Here is a 27,178-nt window from a genome sequence, read left to right as displayed (position 1 = left end):
AGATTAATATTTCAAAAATTTAATAAAAAGATGTTAGAAAATAGTTATATCAGCGCTTAATATACTGCAAAGAAATTGTGCAGAAGACAGTGATATGTAGCATAGTGTAAAAAACTTAGTTCTAAATAATATATTTATAAATGTCCTTTACACATGCACTGAAAACAGTCAGGAAGTGCCGTTCTTCTTCAAGTGATGGTCCTTATTTTATTCCACTGAGGGGTTATGCGCATGCGCCCAGAGCTGGAGCTTTTAAAAGTAGTAGTGTGCATTGGTCCACACATGTGCCCTTGTACTGCCTCATGATTTTGACTGAGGTGATAAAGGTCAGGGCGGACCGACCGCGCCCTCAGTTCCTTCTCACCATCGCATGGTCTGAGTCAGAGCTTCTGCTGTTCTCTCATCCCTTGTGATGCACTTTCCAAATGTAGTGAGAGACACTGATTTATTCTTGTACATAGTTAGCATTTTGTTGTTTTTGTAGTAGTTTTTAGTGGTTTTCTTAGGATTTAAGGACTCTTGGGTGCCGCTCTGGCAGTTTTCTTGCCAACCGTCCTTCTCTCCCCCTTGTACCCATGCCTGGGTACTGGATTATGCCAAAGATGCTGGGGTTCAAGATCTTGAACCCATGCCCTCTCTTGTTTTCAATCAGTGACAAGTACCAGTGCAGTTCATACTGCTTGGGGGAAGCCCATGTTGTCCAGGTGCATTATCTGCCTCTCCTTCCCTGCTTGTATCCGGGAAGGCTGGGCTCTCAGCCTTAAACACCTCATGGAAGTTGCCATGAGGCCCCAGTTGGATCCAGGCTGGGGAACTCTCCCCGCCCCCGTACATCGCCCTGAGTAATCCAAGAGTGCACCTCTTGCCATGGAGCTCAAGTCTGGTTCCGCCAGTACCAGAGCTATGGACCCTGTGCCGGGGCCTAGCTATGAGACAAGGAAATATGTCAGGTGGGCAAACTATGGCCCGGGGGCCGCATTCGGCCCTCCAGACATTTTTAATTCAGCCCTTGAGCTCCAGCTGGGGAATGGGGTTGGAGGCTTGCCCCGCTCTGCGTGGCTCCCAGAAGCAGTGGCATGTCCCCGCTCTGGCTCCTATGTGTAGGTGCAACCAAGGGACTCTGCATGCTGCCCCCACCCCGAGCACTGCCCCCGTAGCTCCCATTGTCTGGGAACCGCGGCCAATGGGAGCTGCAGGGGTGGTGCCTGCGGACAGGCCATGCCACCATGTAGGAGCTGGAGGGGGGACATGCCACTGCTTCTGGGAGCTGCTTGAGGTAACAGCTGCCCGGAGCTTGCACCCCGACCCCCTCCTGCACTCCAACCCCCTGTTCCAGCCCTGATCCCTCTCCAACCCGCCAAACTCCTTGGTCCCAGCCCAAAGACCCTCCTGCACCCCCAACCCCCTCATCCACTGCCCCAGTCCAGAAACCCCTCCCACATCCTGAACTCCTCATTTGTGGCCCAACCCCAGAGCCTGCATCCCCAGCTGGAGCCCTCACCTCCTCCCGCACCCCAACCCCCAACTTCGTGAGCATTCATGGCCCACCTTACAATTTCCATACCCAGATGTGGCCCTTGGGCCAAAAAGTTTGCCCACCCCTGAAGTATGTGCATAAGCATGGCAGCAAGTCTTCCTCAAGGACCAAGAAAGACACTGCATTGGCCACAAGTTCCAGCCATGGAGAAGTGGTCTGTTCCAAAGCACACAAGCATGACAAAATGTTGCAGTGCATGCTGGATCTTCTGGCCCCAGCTCCTGAGCGGCATGCCCCTTCTGCACCGGTTCTGCCAAAGTCCTGTGTATCATTGGTTCTGAGGCAGCTTCCCGTTCTATCCATGAACCATGCGCTGTTGACTCCGGGGAGGCACAAATCTTCCCCCGAGTCTCATGAACTGGCAAAGCGCCCTTTCTCCATGTACCAGAAGGGCAAAGTTTCCCTGCATTTACATCCTAGATTTCTTCTGAAAGTGTCAAGTATCAGGGGGTAGCCGTGTTAGTCTGTATCTACAAAAACAACAAGGAGTCTGGTGGCACCTTAAAGACTAACAGATTTATTTGGGCATAAGCTTTCGTGAGTAAAAACCTCACTTCTTCGGATGCATAGCTATGAGGTTTTTACTCACGAAAGCTTATGCCCAAATAAATCTGTTAGTCTTTAAGGTGCCACCAGACTCCTTGTTGTTTCTGAAAGTGGTTTCCCGCTTTCACCTCAACCATCCTGTAGTGGGGCAGCTGCCCCACTCCAGGAGAACTGGGATTAAAAGCAGCCCTTGGAGAGGGTTGTGGCTGGGACCCAATTAAAAAAGGGATTAAGAGCAGCTGAGAGAGGCTGGTGAGGTAGTTGGCCCCAGGTGTGGCTGGCTCCAGGTGTGGCTGGCTCAATGAAGCCACAGCTGGCCCTGATAAAAGGGCTGTGGGCCAGGAGACCGTTTCACTCCAGCCTTGCAGTGGGGAGGGCGTAGCTGCTTGGGAGCACGGGGTACCTGAAGCAGAACAGTGCTGGGGAAGGGCAGGCAGAGCTGGGGAGCTCTGGCCTGGTGAGTACACAGGCTGAGGCCTTGCTAAAGGGGGTACTGGGGCTGTAGGGAGACAGCTGGCCCAAGGCAGTTGATCCAACCCCCTTGCCAGTGATGAGTGGCCATTACAGACTGTAGTCTGCCACAGAGAAAGGGGGCTAGATGACGACTGGCAGTAGCCACTAAGGCAAGATGGGCACAGAGGGTTGTGGGTCCCCCCTGGGGGGGAATACCCAGAGTGTTGGGGTACTGCTGTGGGCAGAACCCCAAGGTAAGGGGCACTGGGGTCCGGGAGGGACACGGGCCTGAGGCTGGCAAGACACTGGCCAGCAGGGGGCGCTCCAAGTGCTGGAATGGAGTTAATTCACAGTTGACCAGCAGGAGGCGCCACGCTGGAGAGTCTGCACGCCTTGCTACCCATCCCATACATTTATCTGCCTTCTTTCTGAAGCCGCATGCTTAAGAGGAGGAATGACGTCTTCACTCCCTCAGTGCCTTAGCCTTTTATCTGCAGAGGAAGAGGCTGTTCTGGAAGCCTCTGAGGCTATTTGTTGCCATAGTGGAAAAAATTAAGGTGCAGGCCATCTCCACTCAGTTTCGAAGTGGGTTTTTGGGTGCATTACGCTTTATCAGTTATCAGGGCTGTCTCCACCCAGCGGGATATGGGCCCATGCCAAAACAGTGCAAACATCAACTATGACTGTGCTTCACAACGTGCTTCTTACGGACGTATGCAAGTCAGCCATGTGGAGTTCGATACACACCTTCTCTTCCTATTACGCACTGGTGCATGACTCTGTGATGGATGCTTCGTTCAGTGCAGTGGTCCTCTGTTCCATGGTGCTGTCATCTTTCTTGTACCTTCTTCCTCAGTAGGTGCTGCTCGTTAATCACCCTCGGTGGAATACAATAGGGACCATCATTCAAAGAAGAGGAGAAGGTTACTTACCTATAACTGGAGGCTCCTCAAGATGTATGGTCCCTATCTGTATTCCAGTCTCACCCTCCTTTCCCTTCTGCTGCGGATCTGGTAGATTTGTGGAGAAGAAATTGAGGGTGCAGTTGGTCTGCCCTGCCTTTTATTGCCTCAGTCAAAACCATAAGGCGGTAGCAGGGCACATGCGCAGACCAACGGACACTAATACTTTTAAAAGCTCCGGCTCTGGGCACATGGAGCATGTGCATAACCCTTCAGTGGAATACAGATAGGGACCACTCATCTTGAAGAACCTCCAGTTACAGGTAAGTGACAACCTCTTACTTTTGAAAATGTGTGTAATGTAACACTTGGAAGCATGATTAATTTTATGTTAATTGCTTTTTTTTCAATTTGAGCTACTTTTGTAAACCTTAGCGTGTCAAGCTATGAAACTTTGATCATTGAGGGGTACTTATTGTCTCAAGTTTACACTTTCAGTATAAAACAAAGTTGGCTTCAAAAGGAAAAATGACTCATTAAAAGAAAGCTGCACCCATTTTGCTCAGCGCAGGCTTCTGAGTGTGCACCTGGTAAGAAGCACTTCTCATCCTGTATAAATTGTCAAATGTATTTCAAAATTTTGAATTGAAATTAGTATTTTGAGCCTCCTGCAGGTGGCCATGATACTGTTGAACAGTGACAGTGTTTGACACCATCAGTGAAGAAAGCCAACTTCAGAGATTGCCAACCAGATCCTATCATGCTTTGGTACAGTTTAACCACTGGAAGACCATTGATGTTTAAGGAAGTATTTTCATTGTTTAAATACTGACTTAAGCCTCAAAAGAAATGTTAAGTATTATAGAGGCAGTATTGTAATGCAGGTAGTAGGAGGTTCTGTGCTTTTTCGCCAAACACATTGATTCAGCCAAATGATTTCCAAACACATTGGTTCAGTATCTTATCTGTTGGCTTTCAATGTTTTCTATATAAACTGGACATGGTTAACTGCAGTTTAATGTACTTGATTTTGCTTCAGAGATTCATGTTGATATTGAGGGAATATGAAGGAAGCTTAGACTGACTAATGTAAAACTTCATTTTTTCTCATTATGCTAGAGAAGAAGTATATGCAGAAAATAAAGTGGATGCTGCTGCTTGTTTGGTTGTACTGAGCTTGTAGACACGGTGTTATAAAATACCTAATATTTTTTCCCCAACAGCAACAGCTGGGATGAACATGTTTTTGAACTGGTTTTGCCAAAAGCCTGTATGGTTGGACACGTGGATTTCAAATTTGTTTTGAACTCAAACATAACAAACATTCCACAGATTCAAGTGACTTTACTGAAAAATAAAGCTCCAGGCTTAGGAAAAGTCAATGGTAAGAAAATAGATCTTCTTTTCTCAGACTTGTTACTTTTTAGGTATGGTATTTTTACTGATTTAATTAGAGACGAAATAAAGATTTGTAGATATCTCAATTTTACATTTACTTAGTAATATCTTGCATTTTAACTTTCTTTGCACAAATGAACATTTATTGAACATTGGGGAGCAAAAATAAGAAAAAAATTAAAATAGTCAAAGATAAGCATAGATTTTAAAACCTCAATGTTGTATAAAGAAGAAAGAAATATAGCTAAAGCAACAACAGTTTGAGCTGAACTTACATGTCCTACTACTGGAATCTGATGATGCATTAAAAGAGAGTTGCAGTGTCAGACATAAATGACAGCGCTTCTGAGGTGTACAACAAATTTTCTTTTCTAAGTCAAAGGATTAAAAAAAAAGAGGTAGTTCTTCCAGGTCATAATTAGAAATTCAGTTTGCAGGTGTCCATGACTAAAGGGTGTCTGAGTGCCTTATGAGGGGGGAAAAAAAAAATCTAGCAACTAGAATTCCATTGAAATAAAGGTTGCATGACTGTGAATTTAAGAGAAAAGAAAAAACAAATTCAGAGCATTTTCAGAGAATTTCCACTCCTTAAGCCATAGCTTTAAACAATGGTATAGAGGCGTACTGCTGAGTCTTTTTTTAAGAATATCACAGAAAAGCTGCTGTTTCCAAGGGAACAGTATTCCAGAGTAGCAGTCTCTCGGTGGGGAAAGTATATTCTCTAAGAGTACAATATGACTAAGAATTTCAACATACAGCTTACCTGTGGACACAGGACAGAGGGAAACAAATGCTCCCACGTTTGACCTGTGTTCTTTAAGACTTGATATGAAGTATTAGTCATAAGATACTGAAGCACTCTTGGTGACCTCATCCAGAGATGGGGAAAATACCCCACTATTTGCTGGCTGAAAATGAAGCTACTCTTTGGCCTTATAATTCACCCTCATTTATCCCAGCAAGTTTAGGTCTTATTACTTGCGGGCTGTCTTCTGTGGTGTGTGTTGTTTGTTTTTTGTTTTAATTCATTATACAAATAGTAAAACTGGAGAGCTAAATAGGGTTTAACTAGAGCCGGGCAAATAACTCAATGTTACAATAATGTTTATTTAAATAAAAAATTGAATTAGATTCAGTTGTTACTCTTTTGTGTTAGTGTTCTATGAATTTATGTATTTATTTTAACTGGTGAGAAGCTCATGGTACAGAATATTTGCAGCAATAAAAATGTGACTTTATGAAATGGAATATCTGCAATGGAAACCATTTAAGAGTTATACTTAATCAGGGAACAGAAACATACCTATATGTCCAATCAAACTAACAAATACAGCTCTGATTTTCAATATCAAACATAAATAATTGTTTGAGAGCAATGTATTATTGGTAAAAAATTATTTGTCAAAAATAAAACTCAGACTGATAAACTGCTCACAAACAAATTGAGGACAAAGACTAACTTCATTTAATAAATCATGTGTTCTGTTCTAATTTTAGTACTAAGGGGAGTTGGTCAGCAGCTTTAGGATTTTTTTAGTAGAGATGATTTCAGTGAATTTTGAGCAAAAACTTAAATCATAAATCTGCTATAGAAGTTAATGTTTCTGGTTTTCATTAACACTACTCAATGTTTACCAAATCTTTCTAATATTTTTTATTTTCCAGAAGCAGCAGTAGATAGACAGATTACCTTTCCTTTATCTCCAGCTCATAGTATTGAAATGGAAAGAAATGGAAAACCAACACTGGTTGAATTGAATGAAGAAATGCAGAACATGGATGTAGAGGAATCACAATGTGAGTTTAATATGGTTATTTCCCTCCGGAAACTATTATATGAAAAATCTTCAGAGATCACATTGGAACGTCTATGTAAATATTTTCAAGTAATTTAAAATAAAAAAAAAAAAAATGCACATCCTTTAAGTTTATGCTGGTCAACCCTATTCAGTACATTTGGCAGTTGCTCCTTTCAGTGGAGACTATACTTCGCTGTTGAAAGCAAAAATTAACTGGTGGCGACTTTGATTTTTGGTATTGTTAAATCAAGGTTTTATTTTAATTTAGAAATTATGCTATAGATCATTTTAGCAGCTGTCAAGCCGCTCTGTCATGTCTTCCACTGCAACATGGTTTTAAGTGTTGCTTGAGTTAGTTTTCAAGGAAAGTGACCTTTTTTCATTGCATATCTTATTTTCCTTAGTTTTAGCATCAATGCCTTCAAAACTTAAAATATCCAGTAAAAAATTCCTAGCTAGTCACACTAACTTTACAGCCTTATCAAACTCACTCAGTCCTTTCCTCATCTAGCTCATTACAGCAGCTTTCCCCCCAAAACTTGAGAGAAAGTGTCTGGAAGGATATCAAATTAGATCTGTGAAGGGGTGACTAGTGCCTAGAAGTAAGTGTTGGGACTGAATAAGTGTCAAAAAAACCAAACTTCTGTCACTTACTCCTTCAAGCTAAGTCTTACTTTCCTTCTTTCTTTGCTTCATGTGGTGACCAGGTTTTCAAAGAGAAAACCAGGATACTATTGCAAGGTGTGTTTGAGATAAGGGAAAAGTTTTGGAGAGGAGGGTGTCAGTGGTGGGGAGGAGGCACGCACAGAGGTGGGCAGATTAGAATTTCAGTACATGGAAGGAGAGAAAAAGCTTCTGAAGTTTGTCCTATTCTCTCCTTATCCATCTACCCACCCCTCATTCCCTTTACCTGCTGTCCTGTCCTTTTGAAAATTGAGGTTTGTTTATTAAATCAGGATGGGAGAAAATATTTACCTCTGTACTTGTCTCTTTGCTATTTCTCCCAGCCCATCATTCTATTTTCTGTGTTAATTCTGATGTTCTGCTTCAATTTTCCTATCACCTCTCATTCATTACTTATTTCTTGCTGTCTTCCGTCTGTTTTCAGTTTCTAACTTTCTGTGCTTTCCTTGCCTTTTTTGTGTCTTCTACATGCTCCTGCCTCATTTTTCCTTCCTATCCCCACTCATTTGTTTACAAATATGCTAATTGTTATTGCCAATCCCTCAACCCATATCATCAGCTGCCTCACTTTCTTCTCCTGCTGCCATTTATTGGAAGCCTGGTGTGCCCTCCTCCTTAACTCTTGTCACATTTCCTCACTTTGCCAAGGAAGATGGGGGGTGGAGAGAAATATAGGGAATATGAGTGAATCTAACTGGGGATGCTTCTCAACCTGAGACATTGTCTTCTGTGGCTTTAGGCAACACAGAATTCTTGATCCTCTGAGAACATGGTACATGAATAGCATAATGGCCAACAAGGGTCAGGCTAGAGACTCTTGCCTATATGCTCGGGGTATTACTGATCGCCATATTTGGGGTCGGGAAGGAATTTTCCTCCAGGGTAGATTGGCTGAGCCTCTGGAGGTTTTTCGCCTTCCTCCGCAGCATGGGGCAGGGATCACTAGCAGGAGGGTCTCAGCCGATTGAAGTCACTAAAACACAGGATTGGGGACTTCAATGGCAGAGTCCAGGGAGGGGTCTTGCGGCCTGCAGCATGCAGGGGGTCAGACCAGATGATCATAATGGTCCCTTCTGACCTTAAAGTCTATGAGTCTATGAACTCATCTGTGATATTCCATCTGTGCTAGTATGCTACTGCCTGCGGGCCTCTACAAGCTGTGAGTTAGTGAGCTGGAACAGCACCAGTTGCTGTTTTGTTTGAGACAGAGTAGGTAAGCTCAGACAGCAAGGTGGGTTAGTGGGAGGAAGCCCCTACTTTACAGTCAAGATTTTGAAGCATCAGTTTTGGGACATTGTTGGTAAGTGACACAGGATTTTTTTTTTAATTAGTTATGAATGGGTCCTTTATACTTTAAATGTACCTCTGACTGCATTTAATATAACCATTACTTGGATGTAATAAGGACTGATTAATGTTTAAAAGTACATCACAGTTTCACTTTTATAATTTCACAAGAATGGAAAGTACCATTGCAATATTCTTGTCACCTCTGATCTGATTGTTTCAATAAACATCAAGGGTTTTTTATGGCCTTGCTTGTGGCTGACACTGGTATTTTCAGCCTCAACTGGTAAAAATAAAATATTCTATACTCTTATATGAAGCAGCAATTAGAATACAACTCAGATTACATATGCTTATTCTAGGATTACCTCTTTCTGAATAGTTCTACACTTCAGGTAGTGGTAATGTGTAAAAAGCTTAGTAATTGCAATTGCTATTTATACTGAGATCCCACTTGAACGTCCCAATAAGGTTCAAAGTGCCCTATTGTGCGAGGTGCTATCCAAATGTTTACAAATATGTGGTTTTTCCCTAAGAATTGACAGACTCTCAACTTCATTGTATAAAAATGCTTGCATCATTCTTCTCTGAAGCTCTTCTGTTTCATTGCTAATATCTGCTTTTGTTGCCATTCTTTTTCTCCCAAAGTTTATTTGTAATATGACAACTGAAAAATGAGGATTTGCAATGCAGATGTTGACTGACTGTAACTTCAAACATGGTTTTAGTATTTTAGAGCTCTGCGCATATACGAAATTTATATCCGCGGATGTGGATATCCACAGATCTAAAGTGGATATCCGAGTAGTTGCAAGAGTCTACGAGCAATAGCAGCAGCGAAAGCAGCCGCACATCTGGCTGCCACTTGCAGGAGCCAGCGTTCTGCATGGGCAGCAACTCCGGCATGACTCAACCGACCCCAACCCCGCCCACTGTGATGAGTACCAGGCTCAGTGGCTTGCACGCTCCCAGACTAGCGTGCCCAGGGACAGCTGCTGCTGAGCCTGGTACCCCCCGCCAGTGGGCAGGGCTGGGAGCAGTTCAGCCATGCCAGAGGAGCTGTCTGTGCAGAGCGCTGGCTCCTGCAAGCGGCAGCCAGATGTGCGGCTGCTTTTGCTGCTGCTATTCCCAGTAGAGCCCTGCAGCTCCTCGGCTATCCAGGGATATAAATTTGGTATCTGTGCAGGGCTCTTAAGTATTTGCATTGGAGTGATCTCATCTCCCTCATTTTGTCTTATTTAAATTGACATTTTCATCTGCTGCCAATGAAATCTAACATGAGCTTTTTTTTTTTTTTTTTTAATTAGGACCTGTGATAGTTGTGGCTCAAACCACTCTATCAGTTCACTATTCTACAGGCCATAAACTTGTGCAGAATTTTGATATTCTTTCCAGAGCATCAGCTGTGTTACATGTACAGTATATCTGAAAACTGTACTTTTTTGAGAACTTTCTGAAAATTAAAAGTACATAATTTGACTTACAACATAGCTTAGTTATTTCTTAAATAGGTGTCAGCTCACCTATCTTACAGTCTAAATTGAAGTTTAATATCTATCCATTTAATTTATGAAAATGAATAACTAATTTTGTAACCTAACCTTATTTGATGAGGCCATATCCATGCTACTTAAATCATGTTGTGTTTTTTAAGGTCTACGGTTGTGTCCATTTTTAGAGGATCATAAAGAAGACATACTATGTGGTCCAGTATGGCTGGCTACTGGACTGGATCTGTCAGGACATGCTGGGATGTTGACATTAACAAGTCCAAAGCTTGTTAAAGGTAAATTCATTTATTACCTTATCTCTCTAAAATGTGCATTACTAGAGTATACCCAATACTTCTGAATCGAGCGATTTTGGTTAGGATTTATCAGATTAATTCCCCATAAGACCACGTTAATTATGGACCACTTACGCCATATAAATCCATGTTTAAATGCCTGTTCTTTAATGCCTAGAATTTATACTGAATTACTAAAAAATACTTACTTAACTCAGGTGGTTGTGAATTTTAGCCATCAAATTAAAATCTCTTCAATTTGATATAGTACCGATGTGGAAGCTCTTTCCTCTTTTTGTTTTTTCCAGGTATGGCTGGGGGCAAGTACCGTTCATTTTTAATCCATGTTAAAGCAGTGAATGACAGAGGAACAGAAGAAATTTGTAATGGTGGAATCCGGCCTGTTGTAAGGATGCCATCTCTAAAACCTCAAAGTAGTAAAGGGAATTCCCTTGCTTCATTGTTGGCCAAAGTTGCAGCAGGCAAGGTATTGAATAATTAACATAGTTGTAGCTATATTTTGTGTATATTAAAGCTTCAGAATCACTTGTATAAATTGCCATTTTGGAAATGAAAGGTCTCTTATACAGTTACCATAAGAGACTTAAAACAAATCCTAGTGAAGTTTTGATTATATAAGTTTTATACCTACCAGAACTGTAGTTTAGGATCTTGTTTTTCTAGCAAGAGGTGTGATGATAACTATTAAACAGTAAAAGATCCATTCTCTCACTCAAGTCTTCTAGGCCTCCCATTGTTCTTAGAACTCTCTCTGTATCTAAGTGCACCAGCAGTATACCTCCTTAAATCCCTTCTTTGCTGAACCCTACCTGTAATCCAGTGGAGTTTAAAAAAAACAAACACACACATACCCCAACACTTTTTATCTAAAAAAAAATCCTACATTAAAAGAATGTTATTAAGGCTACAAAGTCAAGCACTAAAAATATAAGAAACACCAGTATTTAGGTTGCCTGCGTAACCTTATTTGAGCTCCCTTGTGCCTGCATTATGGTAGTCTTTAGTTACATGATCACATATTATATTTTCCTAACTTGGCTTTGCAACCTTAAACAAAAATCCTATATTAAAACAACCTTATTTGCCTAGATTAAAAAAAAGAAAATATTTTATTGTGTTGACCCATATTGACACTCACAAGGGTCATCAGCAGTCTAGGAACCTTTAGATCCACCACACAGTCCTCTGCCTCTTGAACTGATGGAGTAACTGATAGGTTGTCATCCTTCATTTAGATCAGCACTAGAGAAGGGTAGGACACTTTTTTTTTGCCAGTCGGTTTCACAGATTTGCTGACAGCAGAGATCTGGTGAGTTTCAGGAATCTTGAAGCCCGTTCCAAGCTTTGGAGGGGAGTGTTCTATAGTGGGCACAGACTCTTCTGCCCATTCCCCTCCAAACATCACCCCTTTCTGTTCCATACCCTCTAGCTTGTTCCTGTCTTCCCTGTCCCTGATGCCTTGTCATAGTCCCATGCTCCTCACCTAGCCAGCCCCAATTTCTAGTTCTTGAGTTTCTCTTCCCAGTCTACTTGCCCATATAGTCCCAGTTCCTCTCCCTGTGACTCCTTAACTGATCTGTCGGTCTCTCCTCCACCCTGCCCACATTCCTGGTTCCCATGTGCTCCTTGGCCAGTATCTCCCCTCCAACCTCTGCTCCTTATCCCAGATTTGGCAGGTCAGTCATTCTCCCTGGTTCCCAGTCAGCCAGTCTTTCTCTCCTAACTGCAAATCCCAGTCCCGTCCCAATTTCCTCCTCCCCTTTCCCTGTCACAGCGTCCATTCCCTCTCCTCATGGCTTTTTGTCCCAGCTTATTCTGCCTTTACAGGTCAGGCTCTTGTTCCCTCTGTTTGAATTAGGTAGCTTCATTGTCCATGCTGCCAGGCCATGGAGAGCACAGTAGAGACAGATCTGCATGCTGTCAGTTCAAGTGTCCAGACCTGGCACAGCCAACCCAAGTCCAGAGCTGCAGTTGCAGGGAAAGTCTGCCTTAGTCCTTGGCTGAAGCGGGGATTTTCACAGAGACAGCGAGAGTCAGAAGGCCATCCCTTGACAAATTTCAAGCCCCTGCTCCAAAGCATGAAGGCACTAGAGTTTGACAAAGAAGAGGATGCTAAAATTAAACATTCGGGGGGTGGGGGTGGGGAAACACCATATTCTTCCCTCATCTAATTCTCAGGAAACAGCTGAACAGTCTTGGCTAATTTTTCAAAAAAACTCACCCTGAATCACACTCCTAACATGGAAAACTTCAACACAAATGGTTGAAGTTTGGCAGTTATAAGCAGTTGACAATGGTATCTCACAATGGGAAGTTTCAGGCAGATTTAATAATAGCAAGGCTATCAGCTCCACCTATAATATATAATAAAATTGCTCTGAGATCTGACCAGCTTCTCATATTTTGTTCTTGAAGTATTCCATCTGTCTGAACTGTTGTCTAGCTTAGATTTTTTTTGGGTTGGGGCGGACCATTGTCAGTCTTAGTGCCAATTACATGGATGGCCATCAGTAAATAAACTACCTGAAATTACCCCTCAACTTTTATCCTAACAAAGCAGTTAAAATAAGCTAGAAATCTCCTTCTTTTGGTTTCCAAGCTGAAACATTCCATGATCACCAGCAGGGCTTTTTCAAGTGGGGTTTTTTACTTTTGGAACTTATTCCTCTTTATGGTCTCGCACCTTGAGTCTGGGGATCTTTAGGGCACAAATGAAACTTGTTTAGCTTAGTTTTTAGCTTAAAAAAAAGCTAGAATATGCTCAATGTCTACACGGTACCATTAACAAGTAATAAATATTTCTGAATTTAAATTACACATCACTTTCCTTCATTTATGCATCTTGTTCAGATGAATCATGAGTGCTATAACTCTTGAAACCAATTATTATTTTTTTTTCTTTCTGACGTGTCAGGAAAAGTCATCCAATAAAATTGAAGCCAGCAATTCTTCAAGAAAATCAGACAATCTGCGAGGGTGTGACTTACTTCAAGAGGTCTCTGTAACTATTAGAAGATTTAAAAAAACTTCTGTTTCAAAGGAAAGGTTAGTCTCTCTGTAAACATGTTTTATTTAAATGTTTAGGTTTTTAACGTCATTATTTATGACAAATCATAATCTGAAGGTTGGTATTTGTTGCTAAATTTAATTGACAGGAAAATGATTTAAAAATGTAAAATGGTCATATATAGATCTTAAATCTTCATACTGTGTAAACTGCAGTGGGATATCAAAATATTCTTTTCACTTAAAGAATGCCATAAATGTGTATGATTAGACATATTCTGGTAGTGAGAAATTTTTCTGGCCTTCAAATGCAAATGTATCTAGCAGGGATTTGTGTTGCACTGCTGTAAAGTAGAGCATTGAAATGAATCAGACTTCACTTTTTGAGGAAAAATCTTTCCCCATTCTTAGCTTATAGGTTGCCTAGTTTTTAAACAAAACTTAGCACTAAGTATCAGTTTTACTTGAACAGTTCAACTTTTTTTCTGTTACTAATCTCTTCTTCTTTAGAGTTCAACGCTGTGCCATGTTACAGTTTTCAGAGTTCCATGAAAAACTTCTTAACACACTTTGCAAAAAGACAGATGATGGTCTGACCACAGAACATGCTCAAAGCCTTGTGTTAGATACCTTGTGTTGGCTGGCAGGAGTGCAATCAAATGGACCTGCCAGGTAGAAGAGATATTTCAATTAACTGCATGTAGTTACTCTTCAATATCAAATTTCCTAAATATAAAAGCTTATATAATTCTCCAAAGTACCTTCTTTTTTTCTTTTTCAGCTCAAAGGATGGGAATGAGAGCCTACTTTCTAAAACACGTAAATGTCTTTCTGATATAATACGTGTGTGCTTCTTTGAAGCAGGGCGGAGCATAGCCCACAAATGTGCACGATTTCTAGCACTATGCATAAGGTTGGTGATTTATTTTTAAGTTTGTGTAATACATGTTCTGAGGCTAATTCTATTTAGAATTTACTTGTTTTTGTTATTCCTTGTAGTTAAATGTGCAAAATAATTTGATATGGTGGGAGTTAGAAAAGTTAATATACTAGTCATTCACCTGGGAATACATATGCTCAAATATATTTACAAGGGAAATGAGAGCCTCTCTCAACTAATTTTAGTTTCCCCGATGGAAAAATGTTTACAACAAACTCCTTAGAATATTTGATGCAATGGTATCATAATGCTTAGGGATTACAAGAGGAATGAAATATGAACTTTCATAGAGCATTTGTTTTTTTGCTAGTAATGGCAAATGTGACCCAAGTCAGCAGGGGTTTGGATCTGTTCTTCTGAAGGCTTTGCTTGACAATATATCTTTTCTACCTGCTGCTGCAACTGGGGGTATGTATAAAATATCTTTGCTGTCATAAGCATATTGCATACCTATATTAGATAAGTTTTCCCTCACTTCTGTTTGATAGAAGAACAATTCTATTTGATTAGTATGAATTGCTTTTTGCCAAGTCTGTGAAATACCCATCTATTAATGTTCCATTTCAGAAGCATGCCTCTTCTATTTAAATTAGTTTAGAGACCTGATTTTTATAATGTTGTTGTTTTCTAAAGCAGAATGCCTAGTGTTACCAACAAGGATTTGATTTAATAAGTAGAGACCTCAGGATCATTTAGCTTGATTGGATTTATTTAGGTAACTAATTAGACAGCACATAAGAGTATAGTTACCACAGTCTGAGAACCAATCCTACATCCAGTGACAAGTAGCTTGCACTCTTTCATGGGTCAACAGGCTCCCCTTGTCACTGTAAAATTAATTTTAGTGACACTAATTTAATTACAAGCAAAATATAAAAACATAAGAATGTCCATGCTGGGTCAGGCAAAGGTCCACCTAGTCCAGAATCCTGTCTTTCGACAGTGGCCAATGCCAGGTACCCTTGAGGGAATGAACAGAACAGGTAATCATCAAATGATCCATCCCCTGTCCCCCATTCCTAGCTTCTGGCAAACAGAGGCTAGGGACACCGTCCCTGCCCATCCTGGCTAATAGCCATTCATGGACCTATCCTCCATTAATTTATCTAGTGCTTTTTTGAACCCTGTTATAGTCTTGGCCTTCACAACATCCTCTGTCAAGGAGTTCTACAGGTTGACTGTGCATTGTGTGAATAAATACTTCCTTTTATTTGTTTTAAACCTGCTGCCTATTAATTTCATTTGGTGGCCCCTTGTTCTTGTGTTATGAGGAGGAGTAAATAATACTTTACTTTCTCCACACCAGTCATGATTTTATAGGCCTCTATCATATCCTCCCCCGCTACCCCCTCCTTAGCCGTCTCTTTTCCAAGCTGAAAAGTCCCAGTCGTCTTAATCTCTCCTCATACGGCAGCTGTTCCATACCCCTAATCATTTTTGTTTCCCTTTTCTGAACCTTTTCCAACTTCAATATATCTTTTTTGAGATGGGCGACCACATCTCCACGCAGTATTCAAGTTGTGGGTGTACCATGGATTTATATAAAGGCAATATGATATTTTCTGTCTTATTATCAATCCCTTTCTTTAATGAGTCCCAACATTCTGTTTGCTTTTTTGACTGCCGCTGTACACTGAGTGGATATTTTCAGAGAACTATCCACAATGACTCCAAGATCTCTTTCTTGAGAGGTAACAGCTAATTTAGACCCCATCTTTTTATATATGTATAGTTAGGATTATGTTTTCCAATGTGCATTACTTTGCATTTATCAACATTGAATTTCATCTGCCATTTAGTTGCCCAGTCACATAGTTTTGAAAGGTTGTTTTGTAGCTCTTCGCAGTCTGCCTGGGTTTTAACTATCTTGAGTAGTTTTGTATCATCTGCAAATTTTGCCACCTCACTATTTACCCCTTTCTCCAGATCATTTATGAATGTTAAATAGGACTGGGCCCAGAACAGACCCCTGGGGGACACCACTATTTATGTCTCTCCATTCTGTAAACTGACCATTTATTTCTACCCTTTGTTTCCTTTCTTTTAATCAGTTACCAATACACGAGAGAACCTTCCCTCTTATCCCATACTTTGCTTAAGAGCCTTTGGTGAGGGACCTCATCAAAGGCTTTCTGAAAGTCTAAATACACTATATCCACTGGATCCCCCTTTTCCATATGCTTGTTGACCCCCCTCAAAGAATTCTAGTAGATTGGTGGGGCATGATTTCCCTTTACAAAAACCATGTTGACTATTCCCCAACAACTTATGTTCATCTATGTGTTTGACAATTTTGTTCTTTACTATAATTTTAACCAGTTTGTTTGGTACTGAAGTCAGGCTTACCAGCCTATAATAGCCTGGGTCACCTCTTGAGCCCCTTTTAAAAATTGGCATCCCATTAGCTATCCTCCAGTCACTTGATACAGAAGCTGATTTAAATGATAAGTTACGGACTACAGTTAGTAGTCCTTCAATTTTACATTTGAGTTCCTTTAGAAGTCTTGGGTGAATACCATCTGGTCCTGGTGAGTTATTACTGTTTAGTTTATCAGTTTGTTCCAGAATCTCCTCGAATGACACTTCAATCTGGGACAGTTCCTCAGATTTGTCACCTAAAAAGAATGCTCAGGTTTGGGAATATCCCTCTCATCCTCAACCATGAAGACTGATGCAAAAAATTCATATAGTTTCTCCGCAATGGCCTTGCTGTCCTTGAGTGCTCCTTTAGCATCTCGATCGTCCAGTGGCCCCACTGGTTGTTGAGCAGGCTTCCTGCTTTTGATGTACTTTAAAATTTTTTTTTGCTATTACTTTTTGAGTCTTTGGCTAGCTGTACTTCAAATTCTTTTTTGGCCTTCCTAATTATATTTTTACACTTCATTTGCCAGAGTTTACGCTCCTTTCTATTTTCCTCACTAGGATTTAACTTCCACTTTTTTTAAAGGATGCCTTTTTGCCTCACCACTACTTTTACTTTGTTTTTTAGCCACAGTGGCTCTTACTATGTTTTTTAATTTGGGGTATACATTTAAGTTGAGCCTCCTATTATGGTGTCTTTAAAGAGTTTCCATGCAGCTTGCAGGGATTTTACTTTTGGTGCTGCTCCTTGCACCGAATGTGCACATATGCCACCTGCCCATACGCAGGTAATCATACATGCTGCATTGGGTGCAATAAACTGGGTAGCCCTTGCTCTATTGCTGGACTACTGCCTACATTCTCTTTTTGCTCCTGCAGCTGGTTCCTTTGTTGTTGCTTTGTTTTGATCAGGGGAGGTTTTTAAGCTTAAGTTTCAGGAATGTTAAGTGTATGTAACACCACCCAGCCCCCTCACAACTCTCCTGCAAAACTCCTGTTAGCCGTTCTTGTTCACTAGCTTCTCTGGTTGCTTAAGAGTGGGCTTTTTAAAGCCTTGGTCTTCCTGAGTAGCCCCACCCCCTAGTTAAGGGTTGATGGGTGCTAAAGGGCTTAGGGATCAAAGCCTGGTTAAGAAGCTCTCATCCTTGCCTAGCAGGCCGCACCCACACGTTCCCTCTCCCCCCCCCCCAACAAACAGACCACATGGTATATTTCAGTCGAGCAGCAAGCACACCACAACAAACACAAACACGCACACAACAGACAACAAACTTACCCCAAGGGTCACCCAACCTCCTCCTTCACCTGGAGAAGTCACTCACAAAACTCCCGTTAGCTGCTCCTGTCTATCTAACACTAATTTCGTTAAAATTACATAACTAGCAAATAAAGCATGTGTTAGAATCTTTGCTTTTTAGCCATGTATCTTAAGTGGCGAAGTAGAATTACTGCAGTAACTGTAACTATTTGTAACAAAATCAAAGCCTTAAAGGTTACTTCTATTCAAGTGTATAAGATAAAAATGTCAGTCTTCATCATGTATTAACTGATTTAGATTTTCCTTTGCTTTTTTCATACAGTTGCCAAGCTGTATGACATGAGTTACTTTTCTAGTTGCTGAGGTAACAGACATTTGAAAATAGAGGTATCAGGATTGCTAATTTAGGAAAAATGCATTGGATTGCATGGGATTAGGTTAATGTAATGTACATAAAGTTTCATGAAACCTTCCAAAAAACAAAATCTAGCATTTGATTTTCCCAATAACTTAACCTTCTTGACCAAGTTAGAGTTGTCAAGAAACATAGTTCTTAAAGTAAAAAACTGAACCCCCCCTCTCTTCCCCCCCCCCCCCAAATATACTTACAGCTTTGTGTGCTGAAACAGCATTATCTTTAATAACTGTAGCTGGCTTGCTCGCTACAGTTTAAACAGTATTCTTAAGGATGAATCATACACACCTTCTAGTTGCAGAACACGAGCATAAATCATGTACGCATTAGAAAAACAGCATTGATGTATAGTGCTGCTACGTAAATAAAACATGGTTATGTGTTTCTCTCTCCTGATATCCTGAATATATAGTTTTGCTAATTATAGCATACTATACAATTAATAACGAGATATATATATTAGTATAGTATATAATATATATGATATATAACATATGAGACTCTCTCTCTATGTATGTCTGGTATAACTAGAAAAACTGAGCAACTGTTATACAAAAAAGAGAAAAGGGTCAGTTACATCAAATGTTAAGTTTCTACATCTGTGAATGAATGAACATTAATGTAATTTTTTTTGAATGCAATATTAGCCATATTTCTGTTGAATTGAAATTCCTGTTCCCCTCTTTAGGATCTGTGTACTGGTATTTTGTATTGCTGAATTACGTGAAGGATGAAGATTTGGCAGGATGCAGTACAGCTTGTGCATCCTTACTAACTGCTGTGTCCAGGCAGTTGCAGGACAGGCTAACACCCATGGAAGCTTTACTTCAAACAAGGTATTGAGAGGAAAATATGGAGTTGTATGCACATTTTCTTGTAAGCACGCTGTTTACTCAAATTTAAAAAAAATGTTTATCATTTTGAATGATCTTCTTAGACACTGTCAAGTAACATTTTTTCTTTCCATATTTTGTAGTACTGGTACAAGTATGATCTGGCTCTTTTTTCTTCTGATCTTAATTTTTATATGTGTTTTTGAAAAGTTGAAACGAACATGGCTGTTCAACAGATTCATTTTGCAATATTTTGTTTTATGAGCAAGCATTGATTAACACAGCTCTGTGAAATGTTATTTGGTGCAGAGACAAGAAGGGAATTAGTAATTGTGTCTGTTTAAAGTGTTCAAATACAAATATATGTTGTGTGATATTTTTTGCAATGCATCTGTTCACCAACATTTCTCTAACAGACCAAAGGATTTCCTATTTTAAGTATGTGAAAGGAATCCAATGCTTTGGCTTGACAGAATTCGACTTTTACTTTTTCTAATTTCAACAGATAATATCAATTGTTTATTTTTAAGCATTTTTAAAGATTTTTACTATTGACATTTTCACAGTTGGGGGAAATTGGAGTAGGATCAGACAACAATTAGACATTCAGATTCAAAAAGTTAAAACATTATAATCGTTCATGCAAATTGTCAACATTGCTTGTCCAAATATGCAGAGTAAATCCCTTTAAACTCTAAGTTCCCAAGCATCATTTTTCCCCCCTTTTCCGATCTGTAAATTTCAATTATTGATGGAAATATTTTTTCGTCTGTATGTGTGTATGGTGAAATCAATATTAACTGACATTTACTGATAAAAAAATTTAATCCTTCCATCCTAAATATACTGTTGTAAATTGGGGAGTGCACAGGACCCTGCAAATTCTTGCAGTTTATTGCTCAGTCCACCATATTTTTAAAATGCTGGTACCAAAGGACAAATTCCAGGTCTAAAAACTCCCTGTAAAAATGGGTCCATGTATAAATTAAATAGCAGTATTATTCCAGGCTATGGTGGTGGTTGGTCTTTTTAGTGCAAGCGATCTATCTGGTCAACTTCTGCAGAATGTGGGAGGGATATCAAGGAAACTGGTGTTGACAATTCCGTAGGTTGCACTTTCCTGTAGCCCATTCCCATGCAATGGAGCACTGTACTGTTGGAGGTACTTCTTGCAGATTGTGACAATTGTTGTTTGTTTTGCCACTATGTTAGTCAAGCTTATTAAAAATGTGAAGGGTCTGAATAGAGGAGGAATTAGAGAGGATCCTGAGTCTCTAGATGGAAATCTATAAATCCCGCAGGCTGGCACTGAAAGGGATATAACCTCGAAATCTGGTCAGTTAAGACTGAATTAGTTTCAGGCATTATACCTACATCTGTGTTCCCACCAACATTTTCTCCCGCATTGAATGAAATTGACTGGACAGTATTTTGTGTGCAGTGTAGTTGTAGACGTGTCAGTCCCAGGATATTAGAGACACAAGGTGGGTAAGGTAATATCTTTTATTGGACCAACTTCTATTGGTGAGAGACTAGCTTTCAAGCTACACAGAGCTAAAGAAGAGCTCTGTGTTCTTCAAAAGCTTGTCTCCTTTACCAATAAAAGATGTTACCTCATCCACCTTGTTTCTCTAGACAGTATTTTGTCAAAGAAAGTAAATTGGAAAATCTAAAAAATATTTTTCTTTCAATATTAGATATTAACTTGTAACAAAAGGAGGTAAAATATTAATACAATGACTTCTTTAGTTTGACACTGTCACTTTTAAGGTTCCAGACTCTCATTCCATCTGGTAGTTGAGCTGTTCCTTAGAAGCAGGCTATGTTCTTAATCAGTGCTTACAAACATTCTATTACCGTGGTTTAACAGGAGCTGGGAGGGGGGCATTGAAACATCAGTTTGCTTTTCTTGTCACCTCAACATCAAACTACTGTAATGTATGATACTTGGGGCTGCATCTGGAGATGAAAGTTAGAGAAGAACCTAACTGACTGCATGTCAGGCAGAGCTTCATGAAGAGAGCTCGTTGTTGGGTGAAAAACAAGATCCACTTCAGTGTATGTTTAAACAGTGTCTTTTAGCCTGCATTTTGCATGTTTTAAGACAATGCTATTATCACCAATGAATTATATATACACGAAAAACAGCTAAGGCAAGAAAGATAATTGATCAAGTTACCTCTCCTGGGGACAGGGCAACTCTTGTCAAATCTCTGATTGCTGCTGTGTTCTTCCCCTCTGTTTTCTCTACTTATCTTTTATCTCTTATTCCATAACTTTGCACAGACTCAGCTTATCCAGTAACCTCATCTGTGTACCTATCTATTCTAATCCCCCCCCCACTAAAACATTCTCCTGCACACACCCCAGTAACTAACCTAAACTAATATGTTTTTGCCTATCCCACTAAAACTTACTTGTATCATATATGACTTACTTATGTCATCTATTCTCTGCTATCATCATCTCTGGCTTAATCTAGTTGTTTTTATTTTATTACTCTGTTTTTGTGGCTCTGGGTTTTTACTGGTTAGCTTGTTTTATTAGGAGGGGCTAGGGGGCACCTGAAATTGTTAAAAATTCTTTCATGACGCTCAGCTTTACTCTGCTCTTTACTCAGACCAAGGTTTTTTGCAAATAAACCACACAAACCATGTTACATGGTTTGCACAACTCTGAAGCTGTTTCAGCTACATTCTGAAATGCCGCGTTAGCAAAGACGCATACAAAAGCAAAAATTCCTTCATGTTTTCTTAATTATAATATTCATTTCTTTAACATTAGTGTGTGTGTGTGTGTATATATATATATATATAGATAGATAGATAGATATACACATTATATAAATCTGCTGGTGTTCCTTAGCTCATCTCAACTGCAGAGGTATTGGAAAGGAAGAGAGATGGTCTCAGGTAACAGGGTCCCTGGACATCTAAGGTTTTCTAGGTTAAAACGGATACCTTAAACGCTGATTGGAAACTAACAGGCAGCATTCAAAGATCACAGAGCATCACTAGTATGGCGTTAGAAAGCTATGTAATGTCTTGTTTTAGTCAAATACATATATATATTTTTTAACCTAGAAAACCTTAGATGTCCAGGGACCCTGTTACCTGAGACCATCTCTCTTCCTTTCCAATACCTCTGCAGTTGAGATGAGCTAAGGAACACCAGCAGAAGCATCTTTCTCATCACATCTACAGACATCACAGCCTTTGTTATGAGCTGTTACTCTTCTCCTTGGCATTCCCAGTGTGGCTTTACCTATTAATCAAAGCAAACTTGCTGCCTTTTTCTGCTGTTGAGATTTCACGCCCATGACGTATCATTCTCATGTTATAAAATGTGTATAAAACAAAACTGCTTACATATTTAAAAAATCAGAAAATGAGGTTTTCCCTACTGACTTATTTGTAGAATGCTGCATGTTTACAAAGGTAAAGATGAATGTAATGGTATGTAGTTAAATTCAACAAAATATGAAATGTCATCTTTGTAGTATTCTAGGAGTCCCTTCAAATTACTGAGGTTAATGTACTTGCACGATCTCCCCTTCTCCCACACTGTCTTAAATAATTCAAGTCAAATCATCATCAGGAAAAAGGTAGCATGTATGATGTGTAGCCACATTCTTTTTTTTTTTTGGTAAATAAGATGACAACCACTGGTAAAATTTTTATTTTTTCCACTATGGAGCATTTTATGGAGTATATGTTCGATAGTATTCATAGTCTCTACAACTTCTGTGTCCTGTTTTTTCTCATCTCAACCATCAGTTGGTATAATACTTGGTAAATTAATGCTTAGCTTTCTATTGTCTGTGAGTGAGCAGATACACTTTTGGTGACTAGCTACTGCCGTGGGAAAAAGCCACATGAGTAAATGCTTGAGAAGGGATAGTTCAAGTGGTGTACAACTATGAAGTGGGGATGGTTACTTATCCCTCTTGAGCTGCCAATGAATGTATATGGGGAAGGCGGAGAGTGTGTGTGTGTCAGTCACAGGTAGCCATCAATTAGCAGCTCAACCCTACTTCAGCTGAACCTTGCATGAGCTGTTAAATATCTCCAAAGTACTCCAGACTCTCTCTTCATTTCCACTATCACTGCTGTATTGCTGCTTTGATCCTGTGAATTTGATCCCAACTCAACATTGCTTAGCATTAGATCAGAGTTTTGTCAAATACACTTAAACATCATGTGGTCTTTACTTCTAGGGTGTCTCCTTTCCCCAAGCATTAGAAAGTACTAAATGATATTTTAAAACATTTCACATATGTAGCCACAACATAATGCTCTTGTCAGGAGATGCAGCTTTTTTTGTTCCCATGCTACACCTGTTGGCTACTTTTTCCATCAGGCAAATCAGTGCAATGACTTTCTCAATGCTAGCATCATCCCAAAGAAAAAAGACTTGTGCCATTGTAAAAGGACCTCATAATATCATCTTTGATAGCAAACAGTCTGTCCATGCAAAGTATGGTGGTCTGACTTTTGGGGCTGTGTGGAACAATACATGTAGAGACCTTGGATGACAGAATGTGATCATATCCATACTAAACATGTTGAACTTTCTATCTCCTTCATTACCACCTACTTCATGTGGTGAAGCTCTCTGAGCACAGACTGGTCAGTTTCATCACTGCTGTTCAGTAATGGGCAGCAATGAAACTTATAAGAATCATGTCAATTTCAGTCAACAGTTGCCAGGGTTCCAGAGTTTCTGGCATGGCAGAGATGCTGTGCTGACTGCCTTGGAATCAGGGATGCTGGTGCTTCCAGAATTCATGGACAGTCTGTGGAGGCTAGAAGTCTTGAGGGTCCCTAGACCTGGGGCAATCCCTATGATGGGGTGCCCCACAGCTGTGGACCCTGGAAGCCTGACCCAGGACTTCGACTCCCAGGCCAACTGATTCCTTGAGTTTGCCCAACTCTTGGGGTAGTGGGCTGCAAGAGTTGGGAAGCCCGAGGGTCCTCAGCTCCTTTGCAGTCTGTATGGCAGCACTGTCCCAAAATTGTGGACTCTGGGGTTCAGGCTCAAAGGTAAACCTCTAAGTGGGCTGCTGAGGAGCGAGGCAGGCGAGCTGGCAGGCAAGTTTTGAAACCGCACCTAGGTACTATTGGAAGATTAGTTAAAATCAATGTGTTTCTGCACAGTGTTTTGCTTTTAATGAATTGCTATTTTTCTGATGAAAACATGCTCCATCAGAACTTTTCCAACTAGCTGTCTTTGCCAGAGAGATGCAGGGCATGCTGAAAACACCATCTTTGTGGAAAACTGAATGGCTTTGGGTTTTGGGAGAAAAGTGGTATATCTTTACCAGCTGGCTGAGTTAAAGCAGTAATCTAATGTGTGAGTGTTTGTAAACTGCTATGCTGTTGGGTGGCTATTGGGCATATGAATTGTAATTCTTAAGGGTCTGTGGCTTTCTTATGTTTGAGAATATTTTCAAGACAATATTGTATTAAGTCTTAAAGACTGTTCTAATGACAGTTGCTTAGTCAAGATAGTAGGCTGTCCACCAGTGTGTGCCAATTTAGAGGATTTTGGTGAAATATGAATAATTGGTAACCTCAAAGATCCATTCATTAAATGAAAGGCATGTGAGTTTTAGTCCATTGAAATAATACAGCCAAGATCCTAAATGAACTACTTGGCTTTTTGTCTCTTTAAATTATTGAGAATGCATAGACTCATAGTTACAGCTTGGTGTCTGAAGAAGTGTTAAACTGTCTTATTCTGTTTACAGATATGGATTATATAGTTCACCTTTTGATCCAGTTCTCTTTGATTTGGAAATGAGTGGCTCTTCCTGTAAGAATGTATACAACAGCAGCATTGGGGTACAATCGGATGAAATTGATTTATCTGATGTTCTTTCAGGTATGCACACTTTAAATATTATACTTGATCTGAAACTTTTTAAAATAGTAACTCTTTTAAGAACAATATCTCCCCCCCTCCCCACTTATCAGTTTACTAAGCATTTAGTATTGTAGTCTTTAAGTGACTCTGTATTTTAACCTTTGATTAGATTTGTGAAAGTGTAAAACATTATCTTCAGAGAACTAAAAAGCATATATCTGTCTCTGAAAGTGACTTGCCTCAACTTGTTTGCATGACTTTTTAAAAATAATTGCTTTCATGCATAGAGTCTGGTGACATAGATGTTCATGACTCCTATGCTTTTTAGGTAGACACTTGTTTTGATGCTTTTTCAAACGTGGAGCCCAGGCATTACAGGACACTGATTAATTTGTGTGTGATGTATCATTATGAAAACCCTCTGTTGCTCAGGCATGAATTTTTTAATTTGTTTGTTTCATCCATACATTTGTGGTTGGTATTTCCTTCCCACTAAACCCTCAGTTTCCTTTTTCCCCTTTCATTTCAAAACTGTGGTGTTTTTTTTTAATGCCTCATACACTTCTAGTCTGAGTTGTTCCCACTACAGCCTGTTGTCATTAAAAGTGCATTCACCAATCCAGAGGAAATCCAGCTTGACGTCACAAGCTTTTAAAGCTGCCTCTCAGCTCAATATGAAAACTCTGGTACTGGTCATCCACATCATTTTCATCAGTCATGCAGTTCCCTAAAGATGGAACAGTCTGACTTGATTGAGCCTGACTCCTCTTTTAAACCCCCTTTCCCCAAAAGACAAATATGGAGGTCAAGCATCGAGAGATATTTAGATGGGTTAAAAAACCCCAAGAGGCTTTATTTTTGTCAACTCTATCAAAAAGCACAGTCTCCAAGGAAAGAATTCTGGAATGGAATACTAGGGAGGTGGTGGAATCTCCTTCCTTAGAAGTGTTTAAGGCCTGGCTTGACAAAGCCCTGGCTGGGATGATTTAGTTGGGGTTGGTCCTGCTTTGAGCAGGGGGTTCGACTAGATGACCTCCTGAGGTCTCTTCCAACCCTAATCTTCTATGATTCTGTGAATATTAAATATCTAAGAAGTCAAGACACTTAATGGATAGCAGTCCTAAAGATGATGAATTGACATCTTTCCTGCCCACCCCTTCCTGATTTTTGTCTCTTACTACTCTGGAAAGTTGATTAACATGTATTATTTGTCCCCATCACTGGAATAAATTATACCTGGAGGAAGCTAATTTTACTCCAGTTAGAGGTCTCTCACCCCTCAGCCTAGAAGGGAGTTAGAGATAGAGGTGGGATTATCTTTTCTTGTTTCTGATTAACTTGACAAATTTACACTTTGCCTGCAACATGGCAAAGGGATCAATCAGTAGTCTGCCATAAACTTAATGAAACTGAGAATTTTACTTTACTCAGTAGCTCAATTTTTCAGCTGATTAAAAATTTTTTAGCTAAGGATACTATTCTTGAGTTCCCCAAAAGAAGCATCGTGACTAAGAACTATAAAATCTATTTTCTTTGCAGTACTGGACCACTTCCATGTCTGATAATAGTCTCTTCTTAAACCTCTCTTCACTGAGTTGTTAAACTTTCTTCTGTTAAGTCTAAGGATAAACGTGTCAGAAAAAATTACCAAGGGAATCAAGTGGTCATCTTCACTTACGTGTAACTACATGGGTAGTACCTCATCTTAGTGACCCTACCATAATTAGTTGAAGTGCTCCGGCCATTGAACCGTTCTCTCTTTCTTACGGGATTTCTCTTTTTTTACCGTAGCCTGATTTGAATGTCAGAACAGCTTTACCTTTTAAAGTTAAATCATTGCATTCAAAGCGGTCTTAAACCAGTGGAAGACAAGGCACTATCACGACTCAGCCTTGTAATATTTAGTTCTTTGGGCTGTCTTGATATAGGTGGCAGATTACAGCCCCCAAACCAAAGTACAATCTTAATGTAAGTTCCTGCTTGAGCCCCAATTTTCTATTCATCTGATTTGTCATGATTTTTTCATAGTTGCCACAGTTAGAAGGGTAAGCAAAATTAATCCTTTTTTAGCAGAACTATTCCTCAAG

At 40.1% G+C, this 27,178-nt stretch overlaps 1 protein-coding gene across 1 annotated transcript in view; it reads left to right on the top strand.

The window, feature by feature from the left end:
* BIRC6 (baculoviral IAP repeat containing 6) overlaps window positions 1-27,178 on the top strand; it is a 306,648-nt gene that overhangs the window by 51,041 nt on the left and 228,429 nt on the right. Inside the window, 10 exon segments of the mRNA XM_034764920.1 lie at window positions 4,662-4,822; window positions 6,502-6,633; window positions 10,261-10,392; window positions 10,701-10,879; window positions 13,328-13,458; window positions 13,930-14,091; window positions 14,201-14,332; window positions 14,670-14,767; window positions 19,082-19,229; window positions 24,976-25,109. Of these exon segments, the coding sequence (XP_034620811.1) occupies window positions 4,662-4,822; window positions 6,502-6,633; window positions 10,261-10,392; window positions 10,701-10,879; window positions 13,328-13,458; window positions 13,930-14,091; window positions 14,201-14,332; window positions 14,670-14,767; window positions 19,082-19,229; window positions 24,976-25,109 (1,409 nt within the window).

This window comes from Trachemys scripta, chromosome 3 (assembly GCF_013100865.1).
Source record: "Trachemys scripta elegans isolate TJP31775 chromosome 3, CAS_Tse_1.0, whole genome shotgun sequence".
Taxonomy (NCBI): domain Eukaryota; kingdom Metazoa; phylum Chordata; order Testudines; family Emydidae; genus Trachemys; species Trachemys scripta.
Note: the sequence above shows the minus strand (reverse complement) of the source record. Positions and strands in the feature narration are given on the sequence as shown.